The following is a 9993-nucleotide window of genomic DNA, read 5'->3' on the forward strand; positions in this document are numbered from 1 at the left end:
GGGCTCAGAGCGATGGAATCACAAGGAATGAGCCGCTATTCCCTGCCGGCCTCTCCCCACCCCGGAGCGCGTTCTGGTGGCCGGGCTGTGCGTGTGTCCCACCAGCGCCACGAGCTCGGCACCGACACACCGAGCACGGGGTTAAACACACCGCCCTGATCCTCTCGCTCCGTCCCGAACCCCCCCCAGCTCAGCCCCGGCTGCCCGGGGAGGGAGGAGGAGGGATCGGGACCCGCCGGGAGCGGATCCGCGGAGCCCCCGCCCCGACGGGGCGGTCCCGGGGCCGCCCCCGCGCAGCCGCCGCTCGGCCCCGGCCGGGCTGGGAGGGACCGGCAGCGGGGCCGGGAGCGGGACGGGCACCGGGAGCGGGGCTGGCACCGGGAGCGGGGCTGGCACAGCCGCCGGCACCGGGACCCCCCGGGCCGGGCTCATGCAGGGCTCGGCGCGGCGCCGGCCGTTCCCGGCGGCGGCCCCGGGCTCCCCCCCGCCCGCCGGGACGCTCTTCCCGGGCAGGTGAGATTGGGAACGGCGTTGGGAACGGGAAACCCCCCTCCTCCATCCCTGGGGTCCTCCCCCCGTGCGATCCCCCCGGGTCATCCCGCCCCGAGCCCCCCCCCCCGGACGCCCCAGCGCCATCCAGCCCCATCCCGGATCCCACCGCTCCGGCAGGGATGCTGCGGGGGGTCCAGGGCATCCCGGGCATCCCGGAGGGTCGGGGTCCCCCAGCCTCGGGTAGGATTCTCCTATTCAGCCTTGCCCAGGGCATCCTGGCTTACCTGGGATGCCTTTTCCAGGGAGCCGCGGCATTCCCAGCTCCTTCAGGGCACAGCGGCTCATCCCGGGTACCACCATCCTCATCCTCCATCCACCGGGTTCCATGGAATCATCACGGAGTGCTTTGGGTTGGAAGGGACCTTAAAGATCATCTCGTCCCACCCCCCTGCCATGGACAGGGACACCTTTCCCACTCTGGACCGTGGGCTCAGGTGGCACAAGCTCCAGGCTGATCCGGGTGGTGCCGTTCTGCTCTTGGCACCAGGAGAGCAATTCCACCTTTTCCGTGGGGAGGTGACGGTCCAGAGGTGCTGGAGGGTCATTTCATGGAAGGACTTCAGCGGGGTTGGATGAGGCCTCACTCTGCAGAGGCAGAGTGGGAGATGAAGGTGATGCTGTGCATCCCCAGCATCCCAGTGCTGGAATACCACCAGGAATCGCTGCATTGGGTGCCATGGGAGTTGGGATTTTGCTTTGTCATGTAAAAGTTAAAAATAGTTGCACTTCATTCAGCACTTTTCACCTTGATTTTGTGCTGCTTGTTGGCCAGGAAGAGTCTTCCCACAGGGATGGGCCAGTGACAGTAACAGCCTTTTACCTTCCTGTCCTGCCTCCTCCTCCTCCTCAACTTTGTTATCCCGTAAATCCCAAAGCCTGGTGATGCTCTGGCAGCCAGGGCAGCGCAGGATCTGTGTGGGGACGCAGCCCTGGGGTGCTCAAAGCCCCGTCCCCCGGGCTCAGGCTGACCCTGTCCCTCTGTCCCTCCAGGCACGGGGCGGTGAAGGGCGAGGACACCTTCAAGACGTCCCCGTTCCACCTGGACCTATGGTTCTACTTCACTCTGCAGAACTGGGTGCTGGACTTTGGGCGTCCCATTGCCATGGTGAGCCAGGGGGGCACAGGCCTCCACTTATTTTGGGGGTGGGGTGGTCCCCATGGGCTGTTTCCTGCTCCAGAGGGAGCTGTTCTGGGATGCACTGGTGTAACTGGGATCAAGGGTGTTGCTCCACTCCTGGGGAAGGTCTCCTGTGAAACTTGTTCTGTGTCCTCTCTCCCTCAACTTCATGTTTTCACAACAAAAGGGACCTGGGGAGGTTGTTCCATGTTATCTATCCCACAACTTAATGTTTTCACAACAAAAGGCACTGGGGAGGTTCCTGCTGCTCTTCCCATACCTTGCCTGCATCTCTGGAGCTTGGAGCTCCTGCTCTCCAGCTGGAGCAGGACAGAAGGGGCCATTCCCCTCAAATGGAATTTTTTATAACTGGCAGAGGGTTAAGGGAGATCCACTGCTGCAGGATTCCCAGATTCCTTCCTTGGCCCCACAACTTCAGGCAGTGATAATGAACCCTGAGCTGTGCACTGAGCACCCACTTCCAGCTGGGCTTTTTGGGATGTTCACTCCAAGAAGAGCTGCCCAGCCTGGTTACTGACAGCTGCCTGAAGTCAAACTGACCATTAGAAACCAGCAGCATTCCCAAGATTTTCTCTCTCCCTGTCTTTCCTCCCGTGATGGGGCTGTGACCACGAGCTAGGGCATGAGGAGATGGTGATGTGCTTCTTTTCCCCCCTGTCCTCAGATAATCCTTCCCCTGGAGTGGTTCCCTCTGAACAAACCGAGTGCTGGAGATTATTTCCACATGGCTTACAATGTTATCACACCATTTCTTCTGCTAAAGGTAACCCTGGGGGGGGGCAGGTGTGAAACTTTCCTTGCCATTGTAAAAACAGGTCGAGATTTTTTTAGGGTGGTTGGTTATTCCCAGATTCCCAAACCTGCTGTAGGTTAAAGTTTGCCACTCCAAGAAGAATTTGTGATGGCACTTTTTAAAGGGCAAAAGCAGTGACCACCTCAGTACACCTCAAATTCCTGCACAGACAAAGCAAATCACTTCCCCCAGGAATTCTGGTTCCAGGAGGAGTCAGAGCCCCTCTCCCCAGAGCATATTTTTAAGACAACATCCATCCTTGACTTAAAAGACCTTATGAGACAGCTGGAACTACAGTACATTTTCTAAATTGCTCAGAGTTTAATTACACTTGCTCTTCAACATTAGAGTTGTGTCTTTAGCTGGAATTTATCTTGCTCCAGCTGCCAACCACTGGATCACAGAAACCATTTAGGAGGTTAAAGACTGTGGGGTCATTAGAAATCCTTTTATATTAAATACTTAGCAGCCAGAAGATATGAGAAAGCAATTATAAATATATTTTAACCTTCATTAGCTAGAAATTGAATTATGTCCTAAGATGTATGTGATTTTCTCTCTCTCTCCTGAGTCTGTCTGTGAAATTTTAAATGCCGGTTTGGCCAAAAACAAGTATTGGGGTGTCTGTTCTTTGGATGTGAAAGCTCTGAGGCTCAGTGTGACCCCTCAGAGCTGATTTCTGCAGGCTGGGGGCTCAGCAGGTTAAAATTTGCTGTCTTGGACTTCCCTGGCAGCACAGAAAAATTCCACTTGTTATTCAGGGTGTGTTTCCTTTGCTGTGTGCCTTCCAAGGACGTGTCCCACCGTCCTTTCCCATCACACCAGAGCCCTCCTGGACCTTTCCCACCAGACTAGAGCCCTCCTGGACCTTTCCCATCCCACCAGAGCCCTCCTGGACCTTGTGCTCTCCTTGTCCTCTGTGACTCCCGTGACGTTCGTGCAGCAGTTACAGGGAAAGGGAAAGTTAAGCCTCAAAATTAAATACAAATAAGGAGCTTTTCCCTGTTTGGGGAGGGCTGCAAAGCTGATTTGGCAGCGGGGAGAGGGAGGTGAAGGTGGCCCTGGCTGATCCTGGGGTTGGGATGATGCTGCCCCACACTCGGTGTCTCCTCTGGAGCCTGAACTGCTCGAGCTGGGATTTGTCTTCCCGGGTGTTCCCTGCCCTGCAGGCTGAGTGTGGAGCTCCTTCCCGGAGCTCCTGCTCCCTGTTCCCAGCCAGGCCTGCAGGAGCTCGCCCCAGACTCTGAGTCAGCCCCACGTGGCCTCCCCAGGCCTCGGGATGGGGTGGGGAGAGCTCAGCACTGCAACTGCTGCCCAAAAAGTTGCCTCGTCCGGTTTTGCTGGGAATCAGATATTTCCAGATATGGGGTTAAACACAGCTTATTCTTTAGAGGAGAATGCACAGGGAGGTGAGTCTGGTAAAAAAAAAAAAACAACAAACAAACAGTTCAACAGGAGCCCTTGGAAAATGATCCTGTGGGGAGTTCTAAAGTCTCTCAGGAAGGGGAGGGAGGTGAGTGCTGAGCTGAGTGTGCTGGAGGCTCTCCCTGCCACTGGAGGGCACAGCCAGCCTTGGAGATCTGCTCCAGAGCCCGAGAAAACCTCTGCCTTTTTGCTTCTCTTTGCTCACCTTTGCTCATTTCTGCTGGAGAAGCTGCTCCAGGTGCTGTGCCGGGAGCAGCAGAGCATGGAAAAGTCAGAGAGGGCAGAGCTGGGGTGTCCCTGCTGGTGTCTCCTTGCTGTCCAACACTCCCTGTGGTTTCAGCTCATCGAGAGGTCCCCCAAGACCCTGCCCAGGTCCATGATCTACGTGAGCATCATCATGTTTGTGATGGGGGCCAGCATCCACCTGGTCGGGGACTCGGTGAACCACCGCCTGATCTTCAGCGGGTACCAGCACCACCTGTCTGTCAGAGAGAACCCCATCATCAAGAACCTCAAGCCAGAGACACTGGTAAAGAGGATTTACAGTTCTAGTTCGTGGTTACTGGTAAAGAGGATGAGTTTTACAGAAGCATTTAGGAAATATGTGAACTGCCTGTTCTTGTTGAACGGCCCCGCTCCCTCTGCCCCTCTCAATCTCCCTCTGTGTTGTGTTGCAGATTGATTCCTTCGAGCTGCTCTACTACTATGATGAATATTTGGGTCATTCCATGTGGTGAGTGATTTGCAGCCGGGCTGGAGGCCCCAGAACATCACCCGAGGAAGGGCAGATCTGGGCAGATCAGAGCTTAATGTGGAAAAAAACCTGAAGCACAGCTGATGAAAGCTGGCTGGGGATAATGTTCTCATGGCCAGGGTGATTACAGGGGAGCTCACCCTTGGAAAATCCCGGTTTATCTCTGTCTCAGGGATATTTCTGGGATGTGGCAGTTGTTGGGCAGCTGCAGGGAACAGCTCATCCTTCCCCAGGATGTCCAGGTGAACAGACCACCCCCCTTTGTGCTTCTCAGGGGTTTGACCCCCAAACACCCCAACTCAGAGACCCCAGGAAGGCCTGTCTGTCCCTTTGGCTGCTGCCAGATAATCCTGAGATGGCTCAGAGCAGAGGGAAATCTCTCCCCATCAGGCTTTCCTGGTTTATTTGCTGTTCCTCGAGTGCTGTGAAGCGAAAAAATCCCATTCTTCTAAATAAAAAAAAGGGCTCTGTGGGGTTATTGAAATCCTGGTGCACATCCTGCTTTCCTGCAGCTCAGCTTGGACAGGACACGAGGCTCTCAGAGCCTGGGAATGGAACAATTGGAATTGTTCAAGGAGCACTCGAGCCCAGGGTTTGCCCTAATCAGCAAAATTGGGCTTCTCCTGCCTGAGACTGGGAATTCTCATTACCTGCAGGAGCACTGGGAACAACCAGGACACGAACAGCCCCTCACCAGGCACCACCAGCCCTGTGGACACAGCAGGAATCCCAGAGCAAGAGATTCCACTTCTGCTCTTTCACCAAATTAACTCCCAGGCTCAGCCCAGGAACTGCCCACGTGCTTGGTTTGGATTTGGGAGGGGTTTAAACACTTCCCAGGGTCATCCCACTGATGGAAGTTGTTTCTCTTTGCAGGTACATCCCTTTTTTCCTGATCCTGTTCATATATTTCACGGGCTGCTTCACCCCTGTGGCAGAGGAGAGCAGGATGCCAGTGGCTGCCCTGCTCCTGGTGGGGCCCAGCAGCCTTTACTACTGGTAAGGGGCTTCTGGCCATGAGGGATGGGCAGGGATGAAGAGGGAATGCCCCAGGGAATGCCCCAGGGAATGCCCCAGGGAATGCCCCAGGCAGAGTTCTCTGTTCCCCAGGGCAGCACTTGCTGCAGCTTCTGCTCTGCAGGGCTGGAAAATCAAATTAAGTCTCGTTGAAATTCGCAGCCACTTCAGCCTCTGGATGTTGGGAAAACTCCAGGGACACCCAGCAGGAATTCTGTCCGTGCTTGGGGTGTTTTAGAGTTCCAGAAGGAACTGCTGCCTTCCCCCCCTCCAAGGTTTGCTGGGCCCTAACACAGTTCCCTGAGGCCTTTGGGGTGGTCACCAGGTTCCTGCAGAGCATCCCCGTGGTCCCAGCTCCCTGGTGGCTGGAGTTGCTCTCACAGCTCCACCCAGAGCCCAGGGGATGCTCAGCCACGGCCTCCCCTCCAGCCCTGGGGGTCCAGAGGGCCTCTTTGAGAGAGGCCTTCTTTATTTCCCATTTTCATGAGCCTCCTCTCGCCCAGTGCTGTCCCTGGTGGCAGCCAAACAGCTTCTCACCCACCCCTGCTCTCTCCTGCCCTGCTGAGACTGGTTTTATCCAGCAAATTAATTCCTGACAGGCAAAAATCACCCACATGATTTGGTCAGTCCCCAGGTACCCTCCTGCACTTCCCTTGAGTGGATCAGTGTGGATCTCTGTGGTTTGTGTGGGATTGAAGAGGCAGGAGTGCAATTCCTCCTTTCTGCTGACCCCCAGGCACAGCTCAGGGGGATTTTGGGATAAATGAGCACAACAGCCACGGGTGGGAGCCAGAATCCAGCTTTGGTTCTGCCTTTGAGCATCCTGGTCACAGAGCCCAGCACCTTTCCCTTCCCATACTGGGGGATAAAGGGAACATGGATAAAGGGAACATTCCTTTATCTCTTCTCTTCACAAAGCCCAGGTGTTAAATTACTGATGAGAGTCACAGAAACAAATCAGGCAGCAGGAGCAGCACAGCTCTGGGGGGATGTGGAGCAAGGAAGAGGGGAGATGCTCATCCCTAAGGCTGGAAGTGCTGCCCTCCCTCAGAGCCCTCTCCTGGGATCACAGTGGAGCAGGCCCTTGGAAAATCCCATTTTATCTCTGTCTCGGGGATATTTCTGGGATGTGGCAGCTGGTCTTTCCACGGGATATCCAGGTGAAAAGACCACCAGGAGTAATTCATCCCTAAGGCTGGAAGTGCTGCCCTCCCTCAGAGCTCCCTCCTGGCATCACTAACAGGAGTTTGACCTTTGCAGGTACCTGGTGACAGAGGGGCAGATCTTCATCCTCTACATTTTCACTTTCTTTGCCATGATGGCTTTAGTGATGCACCAAAAAAGGAAGGGACTTGTCCTGGACAGCAACGGGCTCTTCCTCTTCTACTCCTTCATCATCACCCTCCTCCTCATCGCTGGCTGGGTGGCCTGGCTGTGGAATGACAAAATTCTCAGGAAGAAGTACCCTGGAGTGATTTATATCCCTGAGCCCTGGGCCTTTTACACCCTGCACATGAACAACCTCCACGCAGCAAAGGAAAGTTTCTAAGTTTTGATATTTTGGAGCGACTTGAAAAGGAAAAAAAAAAAATAGTTCTAGTTTTTCTAATGTAGATTTAATTTTAACGTATTTCCAATAAATTCCTGACCGACCTTGGCTGCAGGAGGTGGTGTGTGATAACTAGACCTGGCTGGGGAGGGGGTATTCCCCCCCAAAAATAGGGGTACAATGTAGCTCTTCAGAGGCAGAGTTGGGGTGTCTCCCTGCGTGCCCTCACAATTCCACAGCTCAGTTCCATGCTGGACTTATGGGACAGCACCAAAGCCCTCCTGTATCAGAGCAGGGGCAACATCCCAGCCAGTGGTGAACCCCCCAGCACCACTGTCACCCCACAGAGCATCCCAGCCTGGGAGGGGAGTGGTTTGCCAGGAATCTCTTGGCACAGGGAGATGAATCTGCTCCTCCCACACTGCTCCCAGATGAGCAAACGTGCCAGGAAGGGGCTGAGCTGCCCTGCCAGGGATCTGCAGGTGGCTCTGCCTCTCCCAGCAGCCCTCCCGGGGTCAAACCCTCACTTTGGAGCTCAGACCTGGGGCAGGAAGGGCCAATTCCCCACAAACAGCCCAAAAAAACACCTCAGGCAGGGGGTGAAATCCAGTGCCAGCCCCTCTCACGTGAGGTCTGTGCCAACAGCAGCTTCTCCTCCTGCCCAAAAGGGCCAATTCCCCACAAACAACCCAAAAGGAGCATCAGGGAGGGTGTGATCCCTGGACATCACCAGCAGCAGCTCCTGCTCCCCCCTTCTCCAGCTGCATCCCTGGCTGGGTCCAGCTCTGTGCCATTTGTGTCAGAGCCCTGTGGGACACAACCCAAGTGGCAGGAGGAGGAAAAAAAAACCAACAAAACCTCAGCTTCCAGCAAAACACAGAGAATAAAAACATTTGGTGAAAGCTGAGTGACTCACGTTCTTCCTGCAGCAGCTTGGAGGGGAGAATCTTCATCCCACCACATTCCAGGACCTTGGATGTGTCACTCTGACAGAGCAGGGTCCATGTTATAATGGTCACTAAATGTCTTGTCCTTGGGTCTGGATCTCCACCACAGCCTGGCAGCAGCTACTTCACCCCCTGCTAGTTGTTAAATGCTGACAAATAAAAACTCAGGCAATAAAGAGCTTTTAAACCATCTCAAATATCCCTTCTCGGCCTGTTCACAACATCCCAGCTCTGCTGAGCTTGAGGGGCACATCCAGAGCCCCCGGGAGGGCACAGGGACATCACCAGCGGTGCCCACCTGAATCAACCCTGTCGTGCCCACACCCCTCCAGCAGTGCCCTGCAGGGCTGCAAATCCCCCTCTCCTTCCCCAGCGAATTCCAGCGGGGCTGGATTTGTGTCCCAGCACCAACGTGTGCAGCTCTTGGAGGGGATCACACCCAACCAGCCCGACCCCAAACGACCCCAAACCCCCCGAGCGGGGTCCTGAGCTCGGGGCAGGGTGGGCAGAGCCCTTTTCCCGGTGGAGCGGGAGCGGCGCTGGCAGCGGGATCCAGGCAGGGATCAGGTCTCGTAGCCATAGCAGCGGGTATTTATTACAGCCGGGCCGCCTCCACCCCGGGGCTGAGGGACTTTAGCCCTTAATCGAGGAGAAAAGTGGCAGCAGCCGCCTCCGATCCCGACGGGCAGCGACGAACACCCGGATCGACCCCAAAATCATGGTGAGTGCAGCGTCTCAGCTCCTACAAATCGCCCCCCCTGTGCTCCCCCCAGCCAGATTTTAAAGCTGTTTGGGTTTTTTTTTTAATCTCTCTTTTCCTTTCCTCCCCCCTTTCCCTCTCCAGGCAAAGTTTCTGTCCCAGGATCAGATCAATGGTACGTACAGTTCTGTTCTCCTTTGGGGTTTTAATGAGCGAGATCAGCTTCACAAATTGACCTGTATAGATATAAAAATGGCATTTCCCCCCAAAGTGTCTCGTGCTGAGCTTGTACTACCCCCCCTTGGCCTCCTCCCACCTCTCCTGGGATCTGTTTGCTCTGAAAACAGGGAAATCCCCCCCGGTTTTGTTTGGAGCCCCCCCAAAATCACCCCCAGAGCCCACGTTGGGTTGCACAGGGACCAGCAGAGAGTCACCGGCCACCTCCCACTCCTCTAAACACGTCAGCCCTGGCCAAGCCATCAGGGATCAGGGGACATTCCAGGTGCCCATCTGCAGCTCGGGAGGTTTGAGGTGTGATGGGAGCGAATGAGGAGGAGGAGTTAGGGGGTGCAGGGGGTACAAATTCCCATTGTGAGGCGCTGGGGCTTCCCTGGGAAAGGGGAGCCCGGCCTGGGACTGGGTTTGCTCCGGGAACGGCGGAAGAAAAGCTGAAATAAGAGTATTATTGCAAATCTGTTAATCTGTGGGGCCCTGGGGCTCAGCAGCTCTGCGGGATTGGAGGGAGGAGGCCACAGCACCCAGGGGCACCCAGGGGCACCCAGGGGCACTGAGGGGCCCTGGCACCCTGCACACCCCCCTGCAGGGAGGGCTGGGGGCACAGAGGGGGAGGAGGGGGGGATGCCATCAAAACAGGCTGATTTTCCCCGGGCAGCACAACTTGCTGTCAGTGTTGAGCCTGATGAGGAGAAGGGGACGGGAGCTGCCTTATCTAGGTCAGCTCCAAGCCTGGCTTTGTCACTGGGAAACTGGGAAGCACGAGGGGGAAGGGGAGAGGGCGAGGGGTGCGGGAGGGGGATGCTGCAGACCCGACACCCTACCCCACCCCCCCATCCTCCTCCATCCCCTCCATCCTCCTCCATCCCCTCCATCCTCCTCCA

At 55.9% G+C, this 9993-nt stretch overlaps 2 protein-coding genes across 2 annotated transcripts in view; both read left to right on the top strand.

The window, feature by feature from the left end:
• Positions 1–412: 412 nt before the first annotated feature.
• Positions 413–7339, top strand: CLN6 (CLN6, transmembrane ER protein). Its single transcript, XM_027644618.1, has 7 exons — positions 413–513; positions 1543–1657; positions 2355–2453; positions 4249–4437; positions 4586–4641; positions 5539–5661; positions 6940–7339. The coding sequence occupies exons 1-7, from the start codon at positions 431–433 to the stop codon at positions 7226–7228; spliced, it is 954 nt and encodes a 317-aa protein (XP_027500419.1). The 5' UTR covers positions 413–430; the 3' UTR covers positions 7229–7339.
• A 1211-nt stretch (positions 7340–8550) lies between these two features.
• Positions 8551–9993, top strand: part of CALML4 (calmodulin like 4) — a 5766-nt gene continuing 4323 nt past the window's right edge. Inside the window, exons 1-2 of the mRNA XM_027644619.1 lie at positions 8551–8896; positions 9020–9050. Coding sequence (XP_027500420.1) covers positions 8894–8896; positions 9020–9050 — 34 coding nt within the window. The 5' untranslated portion in view covers positions 8551–8893. The remainder of the gene's footprint in view (positions 8897–9019; positions 9051–9993) is intronic.

This window comes from Corapipo altera, unplaced genomic scaffold, assembly GCF_003945725.1.
Source record: "Corapipo altera isolate COAL_440 unplaced genomic scaffold, ASM394572v1 50, whole genome shotgun sequence".
Lineage (NCBI taxonomy): Eukaryota > Metazoa > Chordata > Aves > Passeriformes > Pipridae > Corapipo > Corapipo altera.

Bases quoted from the DNA above. Each gene is read 5' to 3' on its own strand.
- CLN6 (XM_027644618.1), top strand. From the start codon at position 431: ATGCAGGGCTCGGCGCGGCGCCGGCCGTTCCCGGCGGCGGCCCCGGGC. The intron at 514-1,542 runs GTGAGATTGGGA...CTGTCCCTCCAG, and splicing joins GGGACGCTCTTCCCGGGCAG to GCACGGGGCGGTGAAGGGCG. The intron at 2,454-4,248 runs GTAACCCTGGGG...CTGTGGTTTCAG, and splicing joins CACCATTTCTTCTGCTAAAG to CTCATCGAGAGGTCCCCCAA.